This window comes from Salmo salar, chromosome 05 (genome assembly GCF_965601325.2).
Source record: "Salmo salar chromosome 05, fSalSal1, whole genome shotgun sequence".
Taxonomy (NCBI): domain Eukaryota; kingdom Metazoa; phylum Chordata; class Actinopteri; order Salmoniformes; family Salmonidae; genus Salmo; species Salmo salar.
Genome location: NC_138295.1, coordinates 94,537,939 through 94,563,118, shown reverse-complemented (window position 1 = coordinate 94,563,118; position 25,180 = coordinate 94,537,939). Strand labels below are relative to the sequence as shown.

General features: G+C 46.5%; 1 protein-coding gene across 2 annotated transcripts in view; it reads right to left on the bottom strand.

Moving 5' to 3' along the window:
- LOC106593896 (ankyrin repeat and IBR domain-containing protein 1) overlaps positions 1–23,660 on the bottom strand; it is a 62,939-nt gene extending 39,279 nt beyond the window's left edge. For both annotated transcript variants that reach the window (XR_014392486.1, XM_082975992.1), the window contains exons 1-4: positions 23,329–23,660; positions 17,886–18,166; positions 8,186–8,486; positions 325–501 (exon numbers count right to left, since the gene is read on the bottom strand). Coding sequence is in view for 1 of the 2 variants with exons in the window: in XM_082975992.1 (XP_082832118.1) it covers positions 325–501; positions 8,186–8,486; positions 17,886–18,073 (666 nt within the window). In the remaining variant the exon portion in view is untranslated. The remainder of the gene's footprint in view (positions 1–324; positions 502–8,185; positions 8,487–17,885; positions 18,167–23,328) is intronic.
- Positions 23,661–25,180: the final 1,520 nt, after the last annotated feature.

The following is a 25,180-nucleotide window of genomic DNA, read 5'->3' as shown; positions in this document are numbered from 1 at the left end:
CTCTGTCTCTACGCCCTCTGGGGCCAGACTGAAGACATGGTGAGATAACTACAGTATCTCTCTACAGTAGAGATATCTAGTATCTAGCCTACCTCTCTGTGGTCCAGAGCAGTGTACTCTGTCTCTACGCCATCTGGGGCCAGACTGAAGACATGGTGAGATAACTACAGTATCTCTCTACAGTAGAGATATCTAGTATCTAGCCTACCTCTCTGTGGTCCAGAGCAGTGTACTCTGTCTCTACGCCATCTGGGGCCAGACTGAAGACATGGTGAGATAACTACAGTATCTCTCTACAGTAGAGATATCTAGTATCTAGCCTACCTCTCTGTGGTCCAGAGCAGTGTACTCTGTCTCTACGCCCTCTGGGGTCACCCTGAAGACCATCTGAGACTCCAGGCTGAGGGCCAGCTCCTTGTGGTGCTGCTTCTCTGCACAGTCACACGGCGTCTCACGGTCCTCATTCTCCGCAAACAGGTCCGCTTCCCTATTTACTAGAATCTAGAGAGAGGACAGAAGAGACATGGCATTCATTGGAAAGAGAGAATAGTCAAACAGGATGGATTCTCTTGCCTGGGAACTAGAGGGAGAGGAGAGTCACTGTTATAAAGGAAACACCAACATAAAGTGTTTTAATAGGGCGTTGGGCCACCACCAGCCTCCAGAACACCTTCAATGAACCTTGGCGTAGATTCTATAAGTGTCTGGAACTCTATTGGAGGGATGCCACTCCATTCTTCCACAATAAATTCCATCATTTGGTGTTTTGTTGATGGTGGTGGAAAACGCCGTGTCAGGCGACGCTCCAGAATCTCAGATAAATGTTCAACTGGGTTGAGATCTGGTGACAGACGGCCACCATGGCATATGGTTTACATCATATTCATGCTCATCAAACCATTCAGTGATCACTGTCCTCTGGATCGGGGCATTGTCATTCTATGGGGACATAGCCATGGGAGACAAAAATAATGGCCTGCCCAGCATTTTTATACCTGACCCTAAGCATGGTGGGATGTTAATAGCTTAATTAACACAGGAACCACACCTGTGTGGAAGCACCTGCTTTTCAATATACTTTGTATCCCTCATTTATCTTGGCAGTTACCTGTATATAAGATGTTAGAGGAAAATCGACAAGACAGATTTTCATTGTTGTGAAATCTGATCAGATCTACAGAGGTGTCTAGAACAGGGCTGTCCAAGCCTCTTCCTGGAGAACTACCATCCTATTGGTTCACTCCAACCCTACAGAGGTGTCTAGAACAGGGCTGTCCAAGCCTCTTCCTGGAGAACTACCATCCTATTGGTTCACTCCAACCCTACAGAGGTGTCTAGAACAGGGCTGTCCAAGCCTCTTCCTGGAGAACTACCATCCTATTGGTTCACTCCAACCCTACAGAGGTGTCTAGAACAGGGCTGTCCAAGCCTCTTCCTGGAGAACTACCATCCTATTGGTTCACTCCAACCCTACAGAGGTGTCTAGAACAGGGCTGTCCAAGCCTCTTCCTGGAGAACTACCATCCTATTGGTTCACTCCAACCCTACAGAGGTGTCTAGAACAGGGCTGTCCAAGCCTCTTCCTGGAGAACTACCATCCTATTGGTTCACTCCAACCCTACAGAGGTGTCTAGAACAGGGCTGTCCAAGCCTCTTCCTGGAGAACTACCATCCTATTGGTTCACTCCAACCCTACAGAGGTGTCTAGAACAGGGCTGTCCAAGCCTCTTCCTAGAGAACTACCATCCTATAGGTTCACTCCAACCCTACAGAGGTGTCTAGAACAGGGCTGTCCAAGCCTCTTCCTAGAGAACTACCATCCTATAGGTTCACTCCAACCCTACAGAGGTGTCTAGAACAGGGCTGTCCAAGCCTCTTCCTGGAAAACTACCATCATATTGGTTCACTCCAACCCTACAGAGGTGTCTAGAACAGGGCTGTCCAAGCCTCTTCCTAGAGAACTACCATCCTATTGGTTCACTCCAACCCTACAGAGGTGTCTAGAACAGGGCTGTCCAAGCCTCTTCCTGGAGAACTACCATCCTATTGGTTCACTCCAACCCTACAGAGGTGTCTAGAACAGGGCTGTCCAAGCCTCTTCCTGGAGAACTACCATCCTATTGGTTCACTCCAACCCTACAGAGGTGTCTAGAACAGGGCTGTCCAAGCCTCTTCCTAGAGAACTACCATCCTATTGGTTCACTCCAACCCTACAGAGGTGTCTAGAACAGGGCTGTCCAAGCCTCTTCCTGGAGAACTACCATCCTATAGGTTCACTCCAACCCTACAGAGGTGTCTAGAACAGGGCTGTCCAAGCCTCTTCCTGGAGAACTACCATCCTATTGGTTCACTCCAACCCTACAGAGGTGTCTAGAACAGGGCTGTCCAAGCCTCTTCCTGGAGAACTACCATCCTATTGGTTCACTCCAACCCTACAGAGGTGTCTAGAACAGGGCTGTCCAAGCCTCTTCCTAGAGAACTACCATCCTATTGGTTCACTCCAACCCTACAGAGGTGTCTAGAACAGGGCTGTCCAAGCCTCTTCCTAGAGAACTACCATCCTATTGGTTCACTCCAACCCTACAGAGGTGTCTAGAACAGGGCTGTCCAAGCCTCTTCCTGGAGAACTACCATCCTATTGGTTCACTCCAACCCTACAGAGGTGTCTAGAACAGGGCTGTCCAAGCCTCTTCCTAGAGAACTACCATCCTATAGGTTCACTCCAACCCTACAGAGGTGTCTAGAACAGGGCTGTCCAAGCCTCTTCCTGGAGAACTACCATCCTATTGGTTCACTCCAACCCTACAGAGGTGTCTAGAACAGGGCTGTCCAAGCCTCTTCCTGGAGAACTACCATCCTATAGGTTCACTCCAACCCTACAGAGGTGTCTAGAACAGGGCTGTCCAAGTCTCTTCCTAGAGAACTACCATCCTATTGGTTCACTCCAACCCTACAGAGGTGTCTAGAACAGGGCTGTCCAAGCCTCTTCCTGGAGAACTACCATCCTATTGGTTCACTCCAACCCTACAGAGGTGTCTAGAACAGGGCTGTCCAAGCCTCTTCCTAGAGAACTACCATCCTATTGGTTCACTCCAACCCTACAGAGGTGTCTAGAACAGGGCTGTCCAAGCCTCTTCCTGGAGAACTACCATCCTATTGGTTCACTCCAACCCTACAGAGGTGTCTAGAACAGGGCTGTCCAAGCCTCTTCCTAGAGAACTACCATCCTATAGGTTCACTCCAACCCTCATCTAGCGCACCTGATTCTAATAATTAACCGTTTATTTTTTTTAATCAGGTTGGAGTGAAAACCTACAGGAGGGTAGATCTCCTGGAACAGGGATGGAGAGCCCTGGCTTAGGGGAAAGGGGCATTAGGGAACAAGTGTCAATGGGGTAGGGCACCGGGGGGGAAGTGCCTAAGGGGTAGGGTTAGGGGTGGGGGTAGGGGAAGTGTCTAAGGGGTAGGGATAGGGTTAGGGGTAGGGATAGGGGAAGTGTCTAAGGGGTTAGGGGTAGGGGAAGTGTCTAAGGGGCAGGGGTAGGGCTATGGGAAGTGTCTAAGGGGTAGGGTTAGGGGTGGGGGTAGGGGAAGTGTCTAAGGGGTAGGGATAGGGTTAGGGATAGGGATAGGGGAAGTGTCTAAGGGGTAGGGTTAGGGCTATGGGAAGTGTCTAAGGGGTAGGGCTATAGGGGTAGGGGAGGTGTCTAAGGGGCAGGGGTAGGGCTATGGGAAGTGTCTAAGGGGTAGGGTTAGGGGTGGGGGTAGGGGAAGTGTCTAAGGGGTAGGGATAGGGTTAGGGATAGGGGAAGTGTCTAAGGGGTAGGGCTATAGGGGTAGGGCTATGGGAAGTGTCTAAGGGGTAGGGCTACGGGGGGGGAGTGTCTACGGGGCAGGGGTAGGGCTATGGGAAGTGTCTAAGGGGTAGGGTTAGGGATGGGGGTAGGGGAAGTGTCTAAGGGGTAGGGATAGGGATGGGGGTAGGGGAAGTGTCTAAGGGGTAGGGATAGGGGTAGGGATAGGGGAAGTGTCTAAGGGGTAGGGATAGGGGTAGGGATAGGGGAAGTGTCTAAGGGGTAGGGCTATAGGGGTAGGGGAAGTGTCGAAGGGGCAGGGGTAGGGCTAGGGGTGGGGGTAGGGGAAGTGTCTAAGGGGCAGGGGGAGTGTCTACGGGGTAGGGTTAGGGGTAGGGGAAGTGTTTAAGGGTTAGTGTTAGGGCTATAGGAAGTGTTTAAGGGTTAGTGTTAGGGCTATAGGGGTAGGGGAAGTGTTTAAGGGTTAGTGTTAGGGCTATAGGGGTGGGGGAAGTGTTTAAGGGTTAGTGTTAGGGCTATAGGGGTAGGGGAAGTGTTTAAGGGTTAGTGTTAGGGCTATAGGGGTAGGGGAAGTGTTTAAGGGTTAGTGTTAGGGCTATAGGGGTAGGGGAAGTGTTTAAGGGTTAGTGTTAGGGCTATAGGGGTAGGGGAAGTGTTTAAGGGTTAGTGTTAGGGCTAGGGGTAGGGGGAAGTGTTTAAGGGTTAGTGTTAGGGCTATAGGGGTAGGGGAAGTGTTTAAGGGTTAGTGTTAGGGCTATAGGGGTGGGGGAAGTGTTTAAGGGTTAGTGTTAGGGCTATAGGGGTAGGGGGAAGTGTTTAAGGGTTAGTGTTAGGGCTATAGGGGTAGGGGGAAGTGTTTAAGGGTTAGTGTTAGGGCTATAGGGGTAGGGGAAGTGTTTAAGGGTTAGTGTAAGGGGTAGGGGAAGTGTTTAAGGGTTAGTGTTAGGGCTATAGGGGTGGGGGAAGTGTCTAAGGGGCAGGGGTAGGGGTAGGGCTAGGGTTAGGGTTAGGGTTAGTGTTAGGGCTATAGGGGTAGTGTTAGGGCTATAGGGGTAGGGGAAGTGTGTAAGGGTTAGTGTTAGGGCTATAGGGGTAGGGGAAGTGTTTAAGGGTTAGTGTTAGGGTTAGGGGTATGGGAAGTGTTTAACGGTTAGTGTTAGGGCTATAGGGGTAGGGGAAGTGTTTAAGGGTTAGTGTTAGGGTTAGGCGTAGGGGGAAGTGTTTAAGGGTTAGTGTTAGGGCTATAGGGGTAGGGGAAGTGTCTAAGGGTTAGTGTTAGGGCTATAGGGGTAGGGGGAAGTGTTTAAGGGTTAGTGTTAGGGCTATAGGGGAAGTGTCTAAGGGTTAGTGTTAGGGCTATAGGGGTAGGGGAAGTGTTTAAGGGTTAGTGTTAGGGCTATAGGGGTAGGGGGAAGTGTCTAAGGGTTAGTGTTAGGGTTAGGGGTAGGGGGAAGTGTTTAAGGGTTAGTGTTAGGGCTATAGGGGTAGGGGAAGTGTCTAAGGGTTAGTGTTAGGGTTATAGGGGTAGGGGAAGTGTTTAAGGGTTAGTGTTAGGGCTATAGGGGTAGGGGGAAGTGTTTAAGGGTTAGTGTTAGGGTTATAGGGGTAGGGGGAAGTGTTTAAGGGTTAGTGTTAGGGCTATAGGGGTAGGGGAAGTGTTTAAGGGTTAGTGTTAGGGGTAGGGGGAAGTGTTTAAGGGTTAGTGTTAGGGCTATAGGGGTAGGGGAAGTGTCTAAGGGTTAGTGTTAGGGCTATAGGGGTAGGGGGAAGTGTTTAAGGGTTAGTGTTAGGGCTATAGGAAGTGTTTAAGGGTTAGTGTTAGGGCTATAGGGGTAGGGGGAAGTGTTTAAGGGTTAGTGTTAGGGCTATAGGGGTAGGGGAAGTGTTTAAGGGTTAGTGTTAGGGCTATAGGGGTAGGGGGAAGTGTTTAAGGGTTAGTGTTAGGGCTATAGGGGTAGGGGAAGTGTTTAAGGGTTAGTGTTAGGGCTATAGGGGTAGGGGGAAGTGTTTAAGGGTTAGTGTTAGGGTTAGGGGTAGGGGAAGTGTTTAAGGGTTAGTGTTAGGGCTATAGGGGTAGGGGAAGTGTTTAAGGGTTAGTGTTAGGGCTATAGGGGTAGGGGAAGTGTTTAAGGGTTAGTGTTAGGGCTATAGGGGTAGGGGGAAGTGTTTAAGGGGTTCAGGGTGTTAGGGTTAGGGGTAGGGGGAAGTGTTTAAGGGTTAGTGTTAGGGCTATAGGGGTAGGGGGAAGTGTTTAAGGGTTAGTGTTAGGGCTATAGGGGTAGGGGAAGTGTTTAAGGGTTAGTGTTAGGGCTATAGGGGTAGGGGGAAGTGTTTAAGGGTTAGTGTTAGGGCTATAGGGGTAGGGGAAGTGTTTAAGGGTTAGTGTTAGGGTTAGGGGTGGGGGAAGTGTTTAAGGGTTAGTGTTAGGGCTATAGGGGTAGGGGGAAGTGTTTAAGGGTTAGTGTTAGGGCTTATAGGGGTAGGGGGAAGTGTTTAAGGGTTAGTGTTAGGGCTATAGGGGTAGGGGGAAGTGTTTAAGGGTTAGTGTTAGGGCTATAGGGGTAGGGGAAGTGTTTAAGGGTTAGTGTTAGGGCTATAGGGGTAGGGGGAAGTGTTTAAGGGTTAGTGTTAGGGCTATAGGGGTAGGGGGAAGTGTTTAAGGGTTAGTGTTAGGGCTATAGGGGTAGGGGAAGTGTTTAAGGGTTAGTGTTAGGGCTATAGGGGTAGGGGGAAGTGTTTAAGGGTTAGTGTTAGGGCTATAGGGGTAGGGGAAGTGTTTAAGGGTTAGTGTTAGGGTTAGGGGTAGGGGGAAGTGTTTAAGGGTTAGTGTTAGGGCTATAGGGGTAGGGGAAGTGTTTAAGGGTTACTGTTAGGGTTAGGGGTAGGGGAAGTGTTTAAGGGTTAGTGTTAGGGCTATAGGGGTGGGGGAAGTGTCTAAGGGGCAGGGGTAGGGGTAGGGCTAGGGTTAGGGTTAGGGTTAGTGTTAGGGCTATAGGGGTAGTGTTAGGGCTATAGGGGTAGGGGAAGTGTGTAAGGGTTAGTGTTAGGGCTATAGGGGTAGGGGAAGTGTTTAAGGGTTAGTGTTAGGGTTAGGGGTAGGGGAAGTGTTTAAGGGTTAGTGTTAGGGCTATAGGCGGTAGGGGGAAGTGTTTAAGGGTTAGTGTTAGGGCTATAGGGGTAGGGGAAGTGTTTAAGGGTTAGTGTTAGGGCTATAGGGGTAGGGGGAAGTGTTTAAGGGTTAGTGTTAGGGCTATAGGGGTAGGGGAAGTGTTTAAGGGTTAGTGTTAGGGTTAGGGGTAGGGGAAGTGTTTAAGGGTTAGTGTTAGGGCTATAGGGGTAGGGGGAAGTGTTTAAGGGTTAGTGTTAGGGCTATAGGGGTAGGGGGAAGTGTTTAAGGGTTAGTGTTAGGGCTAGGGGTAGGGGAAGTGTTTAAGGGTTAGTGTTAGGGCTATAGGGGTAGGGGGAAGTGTTTAAGGGTTAGTGTTAGGGCTATAGGGGTAGGGGAAGTGTTTAAGGGTTAGTGTTAGGGCTATAGGGGTAGGGGGAAGTGTTTAAGGGTTAGTGTTAGGGCTATAGGGGTAGGGGAAGTGTTTAAGGGTTAGTGTTAGGGCTATAGGGGTAGGGGGAAGTGTTTAAGGGTTAGTGTTAGGGCTATAGGGGTAGGGGAAGTGTTTAAGGGTTAGTGTTAGGGCTATAGGGGTAGGGGAAGTGTTTAAGGGTTAGTGTTAGGGCTATAGGGGTAGGGGAAGTGTTTAAGGGTTAGTGTTAGGGCTATAGGGGTAGGGGAAGTGTTTAAGGGTTAGTGTTAGGGCTATAGGGGTAGGGGAAGTGTCTAAGGGGCAGGGGTAGGGTTAGGGGTAGGGGGAAGTGTCTAAGGGTTAGTGTTAGGGCTATAGGGGTAGGGGAAGTGTTTAAGGGTTAGTGTTAGGGCTATAGGGGTGGGGGAAGTGTTTAAGGGTTAGTGTTAGGGCTATAGGGGTGGGGGAAGTGTTTAAGGGTTAGTGTTAGGGCTATAGGGGTAGGGGAAGTGTTTAAGGGTTAGTGTTAGGGCTATAGGGGTAGGGGGAAGTGTTTAAGGGTTAGTGTTAGGGGTAGGGGGAAGTGTTTAAGGGGTAGTGTTAGGGCTATAGGCGTAGGGGGAAGTGTTTAAGGGTTAGTGTTAGGGCTATAGGGGTAGGGGGAAGTGTTTAAGGGTTAGTGTTAGGGCTTAGGGGTGGGGGAAGTGTTTAAGGGTTAGTGTTAGGGCTATAGGGTGTTTAAGGGTTAGTGTTAGGGCTTAGGGGTAGGGGAAGTGTTTAAGGGTTAGTGTTAGGGCTATAGGGGTAGGGGAAGTGTTTAAGGGTTAGTGTTAGGGCTATAGGGGTTCGCACCTCAACACACTTCTTCATCCCTGCGGCGGCTGCGTAATGCAGCGCTGTATTCTTCTTGTTATCAGTAGCATGGAGGTTAGCGTTCTCATACTCTCCCTGGTCCAGCTTGGCTCCGGTCCATTTCAGGATGATCTGGAGACACTCTGCCCTCTTCATCTCGTCCAGCTCAGGCCGGGCCAGCCGCGGCTGCAGAGCCCCCTCCCCCATTAGGATCTGGGGGCCCATACAGAGGAGATGGAGAGACGTCTCACTGTGAACGTTACGCTTGTTGGGGTTTCCGTCCTTACTGAAGAGAAAGGACCTGGAGGGGGGAAGGGAAGAAAAAGGGACACGGTTTACTTGGTACTAATATGACCCTTTTGAAAAATATCACCGTCACCCTTAAAGGGATTGTTCAGGATTTTGGCAATGAGGCCCTACGTCTACTTCCCCAGATTCAGATGAACTTGTGGATACCATTTTTTATGTCTCTGCGTTCAGGTTGAAGGAAGTTGCCAACTAGCGTTTGCGTAAAATTGCTTACTTGCGTTTGCGCAATGACTTGAAGTCTATGGGAATGGCTAACATGCTAGCTGTTCCTGTAGACTTCCAGTCATTGCGCTAACACTAGTTAGCATTGGTTCGTGAAACTAGCTCTAACTTCCTTCATACTGGATGCAGAGACATAAAAATTATATCCACAAATTTCTCACACTCTGCGGAAGTCCCGAACTATCCCTTTAAGTACAAGTACATAGTGAGTACCTCAGACTATTTTACTATAGTGAAGTAATATTTGATGTGTATACACACACACACACACACACACACACACACACACACACACACACACGAGACTCGTAAATAAGACTAGCCTATTAAAATGTTTATCTGACTCCATAACGATAAATAGCAATATGCAAAAGACTACAGTTTTATTTTTTATTTCACCTTTATTTAACCAGGTAGGCCAGTTGAGAACAAGTTCTCATTTACAACTGTGACCTGGCCAAGAATAAAGCAAAGCAGTGCGACACAACAAACAACAACACAGAGTTACACATGGAATAAACAAAACATACAATCACTAACACAATAGTTGAGCTGAGTTACAGCAATAGACCATGAAGAAATGTCTGAACGGAATTCTAAATACAAGTGTATTTAATTACTTTGTCAAATGAATGGATTCACATACAAGGCATAAAGCTTAACTTACAAAGCATTAACAAGCATTACAAGGCATTATTCTAAGCATGGTCAGAGAGAGAGATGAAGAAACCATGGCCCAGAGGTCATGGGAGAGATGAAGAAACCATGGCCCAGAGGTCACGGGAGAGATGAAGAAACCATGGCCCAGAGGTCACGGGAGAGATGAAGAAACCATGGCCCAGAGGTCACGGGAGAGATGAAGAAACCATGGCCCAGAGGTCACGGGAGAGATGAAGAAACCATGGCCCAGAGGTCACGGGAGAGATGAAGAAACCATGGCCCAGAGGTCACGGGAGAGATGAAGAAACCATGGCCCAGAGGTCACGGGAGAGATGAAGAAACCATGGCCCAGAGGTCACGGGAGAGATGAAGAAACCATGGCCCAGAGGTCACGGGAGAGATGAAGAAACCATGGCCCAGAGGTCACGGGAGAGATGAAGAAACCATGGCCCAGAGGTCACGGGAGAGATGAAGAAACCATGGCCCAGAGGTCACGGGAGAGATGAAGAAACCATGGCCCAGAGGTCACGGGAGAGATGAAGAAACCATGGCCCAGAGGTCACGGGAGAGATGAAGAAACCATGGCCCAGAGGTCACGGGAGAGATGAAGAAACCATGGCCCAGAGGTCATGGGAGAGATGAAGAAACCATGGCCCAGAGGTCACGGGAGAGATGAAGAAACCATGGCCCAGAGGTCACGGGAGAGATGAAGAAACCATGGCCCAGAGGTCACGGGAGAGATGAAGAAACCATGGCCCAGAGGTCACGGGAGAGATGAAGAAACCATGGCCCAGAGGTCATGGGAGAGATGAAGAAACCATGGCCCAGAGGTCACGGGAGAGATGAAGAAACCATGGCCCAGAGGTCATGGGAGAGATGAAGAAACCATGGCCCAGAGGTCACGGGAGAGATGAAGAAACCATGGCCCAGAGGTCATGGGAGAGATGAAGAAACCATGGCCCAGAGGTCACGGGAGAGATGAAGAAACCATGGCCCAGAGGTCAGGCGAGAGATGAAGAAACCATGGCCCAGAGGTCATGGGAGAGATGAAGAAACCATGGCCCAGAGGTCATGGGAGAGATGAAGAAACCATGGCCCAGAGGTCATGGGAGAGATGAAGAAACCATGGCCCAGAGGTCACGGGAGAGATGAAGAAACCATGGCCCAGAGGTCATGGGAGAGATGAAGAAACCATGGCCCAGAGGTCACGGGAGAGATGAAGAAACCATGGCCCAGAGGTCACGGGAGAGATGAAGAAACCATGGCCCAGAGGTCATGGGAGAGATGAAGAAACCATGGCCCAGAGGTCACGGGAGAGATGAAGAAACCATGGCCCAGAGGTCATGGGAGAGATGAAGAAACCATGGCCCAGAGGTCATGGGAGAGATGAAGAAACCATGGCCCAGAGGTCACGGGAGAGATGAAGAAACCATGGCCCAGAGGTCACGGGAGAGATGAAGAAACCATGGCCCAGAGGTCACGGGAGAGATGAAGAAACCATGGCCCAGAGGTCACGGGAGAGATGAAGAAACCATGGCCCAGAGGTCATGGGAGAGATGAAGAAACCATGGCCCAGAGGTCACGGGAGAGATGAAGAAACCATGGCCCAGAGGTCACGGGAGAGATGAAGAAACCATGGCCCAGAGGTCACGGGAGAGATGAAGAAACCATGGCCCAGAGGTCACGGGAGAGATGAAGAAACCATGGCCCAGAGGTCACGGGAGAGATGAAGAAACCATGGCCCAGAGGTCACGGGAGAGATGAAGAAACCATGGCCCAGAGGTCACGGGAGAGATGAAGAAACCATGGCCCAGAGGTCACGGGAGAGATGAAGAAACCATGGCCCAGAGGTCACGGGAGAGATGAAGAAACCATGGCCCAGAGGTCACGGGAGAGATGAAGAAACCATGGCCCAGAGGTCACGGGAGAGATGAAGAAACCATGGCCCAGAGGTCACGGGAGAGATGAAGAAACCATGGCCCAGAGGTCACAGGAGAGATGAAGAAACCATGGCCCAGAGGTCATGGGAGAGATGAAGAAACCATGGCCCAGAGGTCATGGGAGAGATGAAGAAACCATGGCCCAGAGGTCACGGGAGAGATGAAGAATGCCCTGGCCCATAGGTCACGGGAGAGATGAAGAACCACTAGAGTCAACATGTAGGACTATGGACCACTAGAGTCAACATGTAGGACTATGGACCCCTAGAGTCAACATGTAGGACCCCTAGAGTCAACATGTAGGACTATGGACCCCTAGAGTCAACATGTAGGACTATGGACCCCTAGAGTCAACATGTAGGACTATGGACCCCTTGAGTCAACATGTAGGACTATGGACCCCTAGAGTCAATATGTAGGACTATGGACCCCTAGAGTCAACATGTAGGACTATGGACCCCTAGAGTCAACATGTAGGACTATGGACCCCTAGAGTCAACATGTAGGACTATGGACCCCTAGAGCCAACATGTAGGACTATGGACCCCTAGAGTCAACATGTAGGACTATGGACCACTAGAGTCAACGACATGTAGGACTATGGACCCCTAGAGTCAACATGTAGGACTATGGACCCCTAGAGCCAACATGTAGTACTATGGACCCCTAGAGTCAACATGTAGTACTATGGACCCCTAGAGTCAACATGTAGGACTATGGACCCCTGGAGTCAACATGTAGGACTATGGACCCCTGGAGTCAACATGTAGAACTATGGACCCCTGGAGTCAACATGTAGGACTATGGACCCCTGGAGTCAACAACATGTAGGACTATGGACCCCTGGAGTCAACATGTAGTACTATGGACCCCTAGAGTCAACATGTAGGACCCCTGGAGTCAACAACATGTAGGACTATGGACCCCTGGAGTCAACAACATGTAGGACTATGGACCCCTGGAGTCAACAACATGTAGGACTATGGACCCCTGGAGTCAACAACATGTAGGACTATGGACCCCTGGAGTCAACAACATGTAGGACTATGGACCCCTGGAGTCAACATGGAACACTGGAGTCAAAGCAAATGAATGTTGTCTTCAAGAAAAAAAAAAACATTTCTGAGCACATACCACCAAATCATTTTTCAGAGTAGCAGTCCTGTGGGAACAGTTAACAGACAAGATGGAGGTTGTTCTCTACAGTAATGGTTAGGCCAGGGGCTACTGTCAACTCCACTGTTGTTATGATGAAAACACTCTTATCTGACTTTAACCGTTTGACTCATTTATCCTCTCTATGGTCTAGAAAACCCCCGTGTCCACAGCAATAACCAACCACAAGTTTACAGAGGACCACGGCCACCAGTATTGACGGCCAACAATCGATTACAAATAACAGCATAGAATAAACGTCTCTCTGAACGTGTGATGAACTCAAGAGAGCTGAAGCAGGAGTACACACACAGCTACTCTGACAGGTTCAGCCAATAACGCCAAGTCTGTGTATGTAGGGAGACCTGGTCAAAAGAAGTGTACTACATAGAGGATAGGAAGCCATTTGAGACACAGCCTAAGTAAATGACAGTATGATGAAGAATGCTGGGAAAATGAGAGTTTCCGGGTCAATGTAGTTCGCCGCAAGTTGTCCTAGAGAAATAACACACACACACACACACACACACACACACACACACACACACACACACACACACACACACTCATGCCCTATTAAACCTTCATAGAACGTATAGCGCTAAGTAGTACCTAAGTAGTACCTAAGTAGTACAAAAGTAGTAGCTAAGTAGTACCTAAGTAGTACCTAAGTAGTACCTAAGTAGTAGATAAGTAGTAGCTAAGTAGTAGCTAAGTAGTAGCTTTCTGGAAACTGGTACCCTGATACAGAACTACATCCTGTTGGAATCCTTCAGAAATGCCTAGTGTGCTTCCTTTTTGTTTTTAAATGGAATATTATTTAACTAGGAAAGTCAGTTAAGAACAAATTCTTATTTACAATGACGGCCTACTGGGGAACAGTGGGTTAACTGCCTTGTTCAGGGGGCAGAACGACAGATTAATACTTTGTCAGCTCGGGGGATTCGATCTAGCAACCTTTCGGTAAACTGGCCCAACGCTCTAACCACTAGGCTACGATGCCGACCCCTCCTTTGAAGTGATCACCTATCTGAACTGGCTGGGTCGGTAGAAGTAATATAAAACGGTAACCTTGGTTTCCACCTGTCCAAATCATTTACAGATCTGTGCTTAGCTCAATGCAACAAGGAAGGAAGGATGGATTTATAACGTAGGGGCCCCTGGTGTTAGAGACTGGAGGAACTAGTAGTGGAACCCTACAGTCCAGGTAGTCACTTCCTGTTTCAGTAGGATTTATAACGTATTGTAACAGGGGCCCCTGGTGTTAGAGACTGGAGGAACTAGTAGTGGAACCCTACAGTCCAGGTAGTCACTTCCTGTTTCAGTAGGATTTCTTCTGTTTGGTGCCTGTTTGGTGCCATTTTGGTGCCTAATGAACACGACCCTGGCTTTATAGGTGTTGGTGTCCTGCAAAAGAACTACAGCGGTAGAGAGTGAAGGAGGCTTGTAGCTCAGTCTCAGGGTGGAACATTCCTGTGACGTGTCTAACAGATGGTTCCTAGCAGGGGCAGATGGGACAGAGAGACACACAACACTCTTCCCCCATCCTGGACACAGAGAGCAGGGAATAGCTGCTACCACATAGGCTTCATACAGCTAAAAGAAATGTGCTTTATACAGCTAAAAAGGTGCTTTATACAGCTAAAAAGGTGCTTCCTACAGCATAAACGTAGTGGTGAATAACTCCCATTTGAAAAGCCATTGAAAACAAAAATGGAAAAACAATCCCCATTTTTAATACTTGACAAGTCATCTTCAAAACTAACCGCTTAATTTAATCACATTTTAAAAAGCATGTTTTCATCTGTCTGTTGTGCAACTCGCTGCCACCATTTTGTCCTTTTGGAGATAATAAAAAAATCAACTGAATGTCATTTCCAAGTCGTCACGGTAACCTAAATGCAACTATCTCATCTGACTGGCTGTTGCTGGATAAATAAAAAGGTTAAACAAACGGTTAGATAAACACATTGAATTAGGGGTGAAACCAAACAAGCCGTTTGTTGCTGGGTCCAGACAAAAGACATTCAGGACGAAACGGAAGGTTGCACAACAAAACTGCAGGAACACTCCCCAGCGAGCGGCCTGGGTACTGCAGGAACACTCCCCAGCGAGCAGCCTGGGTACTGCAGGAACACTCCCCAGCGAGCAGCCTGGGTACTGCAGGAACACTCCCCAGCGAGCAGCCTGGGTACTGCGGGAACACTCCCCAGCGAGCAGCCTGGGTACTGCAGGAACACTCCCCAGCGAGCAGCCTGGGTACTGCAGGAACACTCCCCAGCGAGCAGCCTGGGTACTGCGGGAACACTCCCCAGCGAGCGGCCTGGGTACTGCGGGAACACTCCCCAGCGAGCGGCCTGGGTAATCTATGCTAGAATCCATGGACCATCAACTAGATTTCAGCAGCAGGTCCTTTTTTTTCTGGCGCGGATGGTCAGCCCAAATCAGATGTAATATTTGACAACAAAAAAAATCATTTCAAACCTTGCTCACATTTGTATACGATCACATATAAACAAGTAAGTGGACACCCTTTCAAATTAGTGGATTCGGCTATTTCAGCCACACCCGTTGCTGACACGCATAAAAATCGAGCACACAGTCATGCAATCTCCAAAGAAAAATATTGGCAGTAGGATAACCTTACTGAAGAGCTCAGTGACTCAACGTGGCACCGTCATAGGATGCCGCCTTTCCAACAAGTCAGTTCGTCACATTTCTGCCCTGCTAGAGCTGCCCCGGTCAACTGTAAGTGTTGTTATTGTGAAGAAGTGGAAACGTCTAGGAGCAACAACGGCTCAGCCTCGAAGTGGTAGGCCACACAAGCTCAGGAGAACGGGACCTCCGAGTGCTGAAGCGCGTAAAAAATCTTCTGTCCTCGGTCGCAACACTCACTACTGAGTTCCAAACTGCCTCTGGAAGCAACGTCAGCACAAGAACTGTTCGTCGGAAAGTTTCATGAAATGGGTTTCCATGGCCAAGCAGCCGCACACAAGCCTAAGATCCCCATTCGCATTGCCAAGCATCGGCTGGAGTGGTGTAAAGCTCCAGTGGTGTAAAGCTGGACTCTGGAGCAGTGGAAACACGTTCTCTGGAGTGATGAATCACCTTTCACCATCTGGCAATCCGACGGACAAATTTCAGCATGACAATGCCCCCGTGCACAAAGTGAGGACTAAACAGAAATGGTTTGTCGAGATCGGAGTGGAAGAACTTGACTGGCCTGCACAGAGCCCTGACCTCAACCCCATTGAACACCTTTGGGCTGAATTGGAAGGCGAACCACGAGCCAGGCCTAATCGCTCAACATCAGTGCCTGACCTCACTAATGATCTTGAGGCTGAATGGAAGCAAGTCCCCGCAGCAATGTTCCAACACCTAGTGGAAAGCCTTCCCAGAAGAGCGGAGGCTGTTATAGCAGTAAAAGGGGGACATATTTTGCAATGAGATGTTGGACGAGCATGTTGTGTATATCTCTATTATGCATGGGAATACTTTGGAACAGATTTACAAAATGAAAATCACTTTACAGTCTTTTATGTCTAACAACAAAAATATATATACATTACTGGTCAAAAGTTTTACAACACCTACTCATTCAAGGGTTTTTCTTTATTTTTACTATTTTCTACATTGTAGAATAATAGTGAAGACATCAAAACTATGAAATAACACATATGGAATCATGTAGTAATCAACAACAACAACAAAAAAGTGTTAAACAAATCAAAATATATTTTATATTTGAGATTCTTCAAAGTAGCCACCCTTTGCCTTGATGACAGCTTTGCACACTCTTGGTATTCTCTCAACCAGCTTCAGGAGGTAGTCACCTGGAATGCATTTCAATTAACAGGTGTGCCTTGTTAAAAGTTAATTTGTGAAATGTCTTTCAATCTTAATGCGTTTGAGCCAATCAGTTGTGTTGTGACAAGGTAGGAGGGTATATAGATGATAGGCCTATTTGGTAAAAGACCAAGTCCATATTATGACAAGAACAGCTTAAATAAGCAAAGATAAACGACACTCCATCATTACTTTAAGACATGAAGGTCAGTCAATATGGAACATTTCAAGAACTTTGAACGTTTCTTCAGATGCAGTTTCAAAAACCATCAAGCGCTATGATGAAACTGGCTCTCATGAGGACCACCACAGGAATGGAAGACCCAGAGAGTTACCTCTGCTGTAGAGGATAAGTTCATTAGAGTTACCAGACTCAGAAATTGCAGCCCAAATAGATGCTTCACAGAGTTCAAGTAACAGACATCGCAACATCAACTGTTCAGAGGAGACTGTGTGAATCAGTCCTTCATGGTCGAATTGCTGCAAAGAAACCACTACTAAAGAACACCAATAAGAAGAGACTTACTTGGGTCAAGAAACATGAGCAATGGACATTAGACCGGTGGAAATCTGTCCTTTGGTCTGATGAGTCCAACTTTTAGACTTTTGGTTTGAGACGCATAGTAGGTGAACGGATGATCTCCGCATGTGTGGTTCCCACCGTGAAGCATGGAAGAGGTGTTATGGCGTGGGGTGCTTTGCTGGTGACACTGTCTGGGATTTATTTAGAATTCAAGGCACACTTAACCAGCATGACTACCACAGCATTCTGCAGCGATACGCCATCCCACCTGGTTTGTGATTAGTGGGACTATCATTTGTTTTTCAACAGGACAATGACCCAACACACCTCCAGGCTGTGAAGGGCTATTTGACCAAGAAGGAGAGTGTTGGAGTACTGCATCAGATGACCTGGCCTCCACAATCACCCGACCTCAACCCAATTGAGATGGTTTGGGATGAGTTGGACAGCGGAGTGAAGGAAAAGCTGCCAACAAGTGCTCAGCATATGTGGGAACTCCTTCAAGACTGTTGGATAAGCATTCCAGGTGAATCTAGTTGAGTAAATGCCAAGAGTGTGCAATGCTGCCATCAAGGTAAAGGGTGGCTATTTGAAGAATCTCAAATATATTTTGATTTGTTCAACACTTTTTTGGTTTTCTACATGATTCCATATGTGTTATTTCATAGTTTTGATGTCTTCACTATTATTCTACAATGTAGAAAATAGTAAAAATAAAGAAAAACCTTTGAATGAGTAAGTGTTCTAAAACTTTTGACCGGTACTGTATATATTTTGTTTTTGCTCAGAAAACTTGGGCGGCAAAATAAAAATCACGTTATGAAACCTTCCTATAAGCCCATCACACAGAGGGAAGTACATTTTGAGCTCCTTTGTTAAATAAAACATTTTTCCCCAGGTTCTTTCCACAGTTTTCATATTTCAGGTTATTAACACATTTCATGACTCAAAATGTCAGATGACTTCATAGAGTTAAGATGGGCCAGAGGGTCAGGTAACACTGTATATTTTTTTTAAAAGGGAGACGTATCAGTCATGTCCTCACCTGATGAGTCGTGTCATGGCGTGCCTGGCGGCGTAGTGCAGAGGAGTGTTGTGCTGGTAGGGTTCGCCATACGAAGTGTTGGGGTCCAGGCTCTCTTTAAACTGGGGGCTCCCCTCATACAGCTGATAGGCCAGACTCTCGTCACCGCTGATCAGAGCCTTGCGGAACTTAGTGGCTGTGTTCCCCATCGCCCCTCAGATTCTACCAGGAGGAGCTTCAACCTGAAGGTGTTTGGTGATATTCAACCTGACCAACTGCAGAAGAACAGCATATCGAAGCTCCTAAAAGGACAGACGGAGAGGATAGAGAGGAAATTACAGACAAAGAAATGGAACTGGGCCTAAGAGCAGACAGAGAGGATAGAGAGGAAATTACAGCCAAAGAAATGGAACTGGGCCTAAGAGCAGACAGAGAGGATAGAGAGGAAATTACAGCCAAAGAAATGGAACTGGGCCTAAGAGCAGACAGAGAGGATAGAGAGGAAATTACAGCCAAAGAAATGGAACTGGGCCTAAGAGCAGACAGAGAGGATAGAGAGGAAATTACAGCCAAAGAAATGGAACTGGGCCTAAGAGCAGACAGAGAGGATAGAGAAGAAATTACAGCCAAAGAAATGGAACTGGGCCTAAGAGCAGACAGAGAGGATAGAGAAGAAATTACAGCCAAAGAAATGGAACTGGGCCTAAGAGCAGACAGAGAGGATAGAGAAGAAATTGCAGCCAAAGAAATGGAACTGGGCTAGGTTTGTGATTCTATCAGACCATAACAATACATCATGCTCGCATTTAGGAGGGTGCAATGCATGGAATAACATTTAGGAGGGTGCAACACATGGAATAACATTTAGGAGGGTGCAACACATGGAATAACATTTAGGAGAGTGCAACACATGGAATAACATTTAGGAGGGTGCAACACATGGAATAACATTCAGGAGGGTGCAATGCATGAAATAACATTTAGGAGGGTGCAACACATGGAATAACATTCAGGAGGGTGCAACACATGGAATAACATTTAGGAGGGTGCAACACATGGAATAACATTCAGGAGGGTGCAATGCATGAAATAACATTCAGGAGGGTGCAATGCATGGAATAACATTCAGGAGGGTGCAACACATGGAATAACATTCAGGAGGGTGCAACACATGGAATAACATTCCTTTAATCTAAATGATTCCTTTACTCAGAGGTATGTATGTTTTAGGCTATATATATTTCTGTCTTTACATTCCACAACATTGGTCCCTACTGAACGCGACCCAGATTTCAACAAGACAACAACAACAGGATGTCTCAAACCAAACATCGGTTCACCAGAAAAAAAAATGGCTTTAGCTAAGACTGTCATTCTGATTTATCCTAACAACAAGCTTTTCTACTGACAACAAACACAATATCATAAAATCCTACAAAACCAGCCTACTTACCAACAAAAAAACAGGGGAGAAGAGTAGCCTAACTGAGTAACTGCAAGTCCAAACTGAGGAAGAGGAGAGGCTGCTTCCACACAAGTCCCCTTTCCACCCATACACCGTGTTGTTCTGCTAAGGCTAATGCTATTTTCTGACTGGCTCACCATGCCAGCTCATCTCATGAGGAGAGAGAGAGAGAGAGAAAGAGAGAGAGAGAGAGACAAGACTTCCTCTAGTATCACCAGGGGCTTCCTGCTTCCCTCAGCCAACTGTCCTCACCCTGAGACCAGTGCCCAGGCTCAAATTGAATCCTATTCCCTATGTAGTGCACTACTTTTGACGTTAACCCTGGAATAGGGTGCCATTTGGGACTAACCATAAGACCCATTGTGGACTTGGACTCCACCGATGCCATATGTTGTTATGTCGTTGTGGGCACACAGGCACAGGGCAGTGGGCACGGACAGGCTCCTACTACCATCCTGTCCTGCTCACAATAGGGACATCTCTACAGTACTCAGAGTGTAGGAGACAGTACCCAGACAGGCTGTGGGAGACAGTACCCAGACAGAGTGTGGGAGACAGTACCCAGACAGAGTGTGGGAGACAGTACCCAGACACAGTGTGGGAGACAGTACCCAGACACAGTGTGGGAGACAGTACCCAGACAGGCTGTGGGAGACAGGACCCAGACAGAGTGTGGGAGACAGGACCCAGACAGAGTGTGGGAGACAGTACCCAGACAGAGTGTGGGAGACAGTACCCAGACAGAGTGTGGGAGACAGGACCCAGACACAGTGTGGGAGACAGGACCCAGACAGAGTGTGGGAGACAGGACCCAGACAGAGTGTGGGAGACAGTACCCAGACAGAGTGTGGGAGACAGGACCCAGACAGAGTGTGGGAGACAGTACCAAATGTGTACTGTAATAGATTACAAAGACATGTACACAGTGTCGACTAGGACTACATTGTCACGTCTTACAAAGGCACAGACTGTATTAAAACCTCGGCTCCACTCAACAGTACAAATTACAAAACATGCTACTAGCTAACGTTTGGGAATTCATGTGACAAACCAAGTTATTGTATAACTCTTCCAAGGCATGTTACACAATGTTTGTTTACTTGGCTCAGCCTCCACATATTCAATGTGATTGTCTTGTGATGGTTTTATTGTGGGACCTGTTGGGGCTGTTTTGATGGTTCTATTGTGTGACCTGTTGGGGCTGTTTTGATGGTTCTATTGTGTGACCTGTTGGGGCTGTTTTGATGGTTCTATTGTGAGACCTGTTGGGGCTGTTTTGATGGTTTTATTGTGGGACCTGTTGGGGCTGTTTTGATGGTTCTATTGTGTGACCTGTTGGGGCTGTTTTGATGGTTCTATTGTGAGACCTGTTGGGGCTGTTTTGATGGTTTTATTGTGGGACCTGTTGGGGCTGTTTTGATGGTTTTATTGTGAGACCTGTTGGGGCTGTTTTGATGGTTCTATTGTGAGACCTGTTGGGGCTGTTTTGATGATTCTATTGTGGGACCTGTTGGGGCTGTTTTGATGGTTTTATTGTGGGACCTGTTGGGGCTGTTTTGATGGTTTTATTGTGGGACCTGTTGGGGCTGTTTTGATGGTTTTATTGTGGGACCTGTTGGGGCTGTTTTGATGGTTCTATTGTGGGACCTGTTGGGGCTGTTTTGATGGTTTTATTGTGTGATTAAATGGTTAAAAATGGGAACACTGCCTACCAGGCGCCCAGGGATCCAGAATCAAGTCCACCTATCGCAAACAGCGCAAGACGAATTGAAAAATAGACATTTCTACAGAAATGTTTGATGATCGACTAGGAATGCCTTGAAGAAGATTGGCCAGTCGATCTGAATCGACCGGTTGGCGATCACTGCTCTATGCACTCCCTGATGAACTCAAGTCACTGAGTCAGTGTACACATTTCACATTTTAGTCATTTAGCAGACGCTCTTATCCAGAGCGACTTACAGTAGTGAATGCATACATTTCATTCATTTTTTCCCCATACTGGTCCCCCGTGGGAATCGAACCCACAACCCTGGCGTTGCAAACACCACGCTCTACCAACTGAGCCACACGGGTTCACGTCATTGATGATTATTCTCAGAGGCAACCTGGAACCCATCCCAGTCCGCGTGATCACATCCCAGTCCATCTGGAAACATACATTCCGATTGGTCAAACCAACGTTGAACAGTCACTTCTTAGGCTTCGTTTACACAGACGGACAAATTCTGATCTTTTTTTTTTCTACACTAATTGTTCTTTTGACCAATCAGATCACTTCTGGAAAATATTGGATGTGAAAAGATCTAGTGAGATATCCAATGGGCTAGACGATTCTCTTCTCATCTCGAAAAAAAAATCACTTTAACTAACAATGTGGAAGTCAATCAATCCACCATCATCATCATCATCATCATCATCATCGAAACAACAGACCAAATCTAATTATTGAAATAGCCTGGGCAACCGAGAAAAAACTACTTCATACAATTTAAGGCCAAGTGGAAAACAATACTGCAGGCAGTATGAATGGAGGTGTCAGCACGCAGGTCTGGGCAGGTGAGATGTAATCATTGTTTGTCTCTTAACACAAGTTACAATTCTTAGAAGTTCCCTTAGTTTTCCTGATGCTGCATGAGATGTCCAGTTGAGTGACATGATAAATCTGATTGAACATTCATGAATACCGGGTGGCAGGTAACCTAGCTATTAGAACTGTCAAATGGTCTGGAGCTGTATGTTGGATCTGGCCTGGTTTCATGACATTGTGTCAGTCTAGTGTTAGCTAGAGATTTCTCATCATCTAGCTCAGGGATGGGCAACTTTGATGGAGGTTGGAGACACAAAAAAAAACTGAACTCTTCATGAGGGGCTGCAGTGGCTTATGGGTCTGCATATCCCCGCAAGCCAAAAAACAGTTTTAGCTAATTTCCTGCAATTCTACCCAAAAAAATTCCATAGGGTGGAGGCAAATGTTTACCGTTTTTAATATAATAACTGATGATCAATGGCCCCACCCCTGTCGGTAATTCAACCATTACTACAATCTTAGATAAATTACCTGGAATACCAATAAAACATTTCAATGCTGACATGGGCTTAACACATTTTCGAAATTGCACCTTGTGTATTCTAATTATTCTAACTCAACAGTAATTTGAGACCCCGAATTAGTCCCCCCCCCCCCCCCCCCCCAATAAAATGTTGATGATACTGCCCACTAAGCACATTCTGTACCAAGGCCGAAGTTAGAAATAACACGTTTCTTGGAAACACTGGGTCACTTGTTGATACGAGTGTTCAATCTTTGATAAGAACGTACAACTAACTTGGCAAACATGATAGCTAGCTAGCTATTTATTATCTAAAAACTGTCATCCAAAACACTGTCCACATTGGCACTGCCTTTTCAAAGGTGATCATGTTTGCATGTTCATCGCCTGACTGCTTGCTAATCCGTAGCAACCAAGATATTCAACAACAACAGATAAAGTAGCAATGCCCAGAGCCAGACTTGACTGTAAAGATTAATTTTAGGCCATTACGGGATATCAAGTGGCTGGCATGTTTTGTAACTAGCATTGTTGTATCTACCTAGTTAGCATCATCATCATCCAACTTTTAGTTGTTTCAACGAAAGCCAACATTTTAAAAACGTACAAATGGTACTTGCTAGTTAATGACTTACTAATTGTTCGTGTTTGTAAACTAGTTAGCGAACACATATCGGTGTTTAGGCAGATTAGCTAGCTAAATTATCGTTAGCTAGCCAACTAGCTAAAGTTAGCTAGCTGTTTTGACCTAGCTAGCTACCTGGAGAAAGCTAACTAACTAGCCAACGTTAGCTAACAACTCGCAGTAGTTGACAGTGACTAGCTAGCAAATGTCATGGGTTTTTTTTTATTACAAAAAAATGTCTACACTTCTGGCTTTTCTGTGTTTGTTAACTAGCAAGATAATAAAAAAACATTGATTACCTAGTTAGCTAACTAGACTTACAAAAGAGGTTCGTACGGTTCCCCAGAATGTTGTCCTGCTGCCAGTGTCTATTATCCTGTCAGGCAATGCTGATATTCCATATTGAATGTGTAACTCAAAAGCTTGTGTTGTTCTTCTAGCTGTTCTTCTAGCTGTTAGTGTGTAGCTGTCTGTCTGCACTCTGCCCTCCCTCTGGTTTTGTTAGCCACTGACGCTCAAATCAGCAGACTGCCAGTCCAGTGTTTTCAGGAATCAGGGCTGCACTATAAATTGCAGGATGTTTACGTTCCAGGAAGTTTGAAGTCAAATAATGATTCCTTTTTTTTTTCGAAGAATCTTTCAAAAATAGTTTTATGTAAACAATTGCTCATATCCTGTGTGTTTACTTTAAATTAACCGGTAAACGCTTCCACCCTTCCAGAGAGTGAATATTCCACATAGGGAAAACAAATGAGTGGTTTTCTCTTGTACAACTAGCATTTGTAACTTTCTCCCACTCGAGGGCGGCAGAGTCCATCAATTCAATGGTCATTCTTCTCTTGGTCCTGGCTTTCTCAAGCAATGATGTATCTGTATTTATAAATCAATGGGGGGATTCGATTATGCTAAGCCGCAGGAATCTGGTATATGGCCCGTGACATGAACGCGTTTAACTGTGCGGGAGGAGCTCCCACTGCGCCACTCTGTCATGTTGTCAATAAGGCAGCAGGGTGCATCGTCCAGAAACATAGGCAACAATAACTTTGTTCCATAAAATACAGGTTTGAATTTTCAAACGAGTTTTTATTGGCAAGGCAGACAAAGCGTTTTTTTATCAAAAGCAATCCTTTTTTCATGTGAAAACAGAATACTCATTCACAGAATCCTCATTACTCCACGTGCTTAGATACAGGGCACAGACATCAGTTCAACATCTAGTTTTGATTTACATTTGGTTGAGTTGTCAACTAACATGAATTCAACATGAAATGAACAAAAAAATGTCACCATGCCTTTACATGGATGATTTGTTTTGCAAATCAAATCAGTTTTCCACATTGATTCAACATCCTTACATATATTTTATTTATTTAAATGATGTAGAAACAATGTTGATTAAACTAGTTTTTGTCCAGTGGGTAATGGGTCGAAATATACAGAATGGAGGAAAATGGGGGAGGGTCTTGCTTTTTCAATTTCAGTCAATGGGAGGATTTATGATTTTTTTTTCTTCAAATCTAGCCCAGTGGAGGGTCATGCGATTTGTAATTGATTAAATGCAAATATTTCTCAGTGTTTTAAAAATAGTTGCTTATTAGGCTATATATCCACGTGTGCCCGATGCCGCACCTCATCTATGATTCTCTGCTGGGTGCACAATATCAAGTTCACCTGTAGGCTATTTAGTGTGATCTCAATCAAATGATCCATAGCCTATATAGGCTAAAAGGTACGAAGTGCATGCTGGGAGAAGCACAGAGCAAAGTTATACTTCTAAGATAGCTGCTAGTATGGTATAAATAAAATGATAAACAGTGGTTTGAGCCCTGAATGCTGATTGGCTGACAGCTGTGGTATATCAGACCGTATACCACGTGTATGACAAAACATTTATTTTTACTGCTCTAATTATATTGGCAACCAGTTTATAGTAGCAATAAGGCACCTAAGGGCTTTGTGGTATATGGCCAATATAGCACGGCTAAGGGCTGTGTAAAAACACTCCGCAATGCGTCGTGCATAAGAACAGCCCTTAGCCGTGGTATATTGGCCATACGCCACACCCCCTCGTGCCTTATTGCTTAACTAGGCTGCATTAAACACTGAAATGGATATTCCAACCCTGAGCCCCGCCCGCTCTGCTCTTGCTGATCCAAAACGTGTTTGTGTGCTG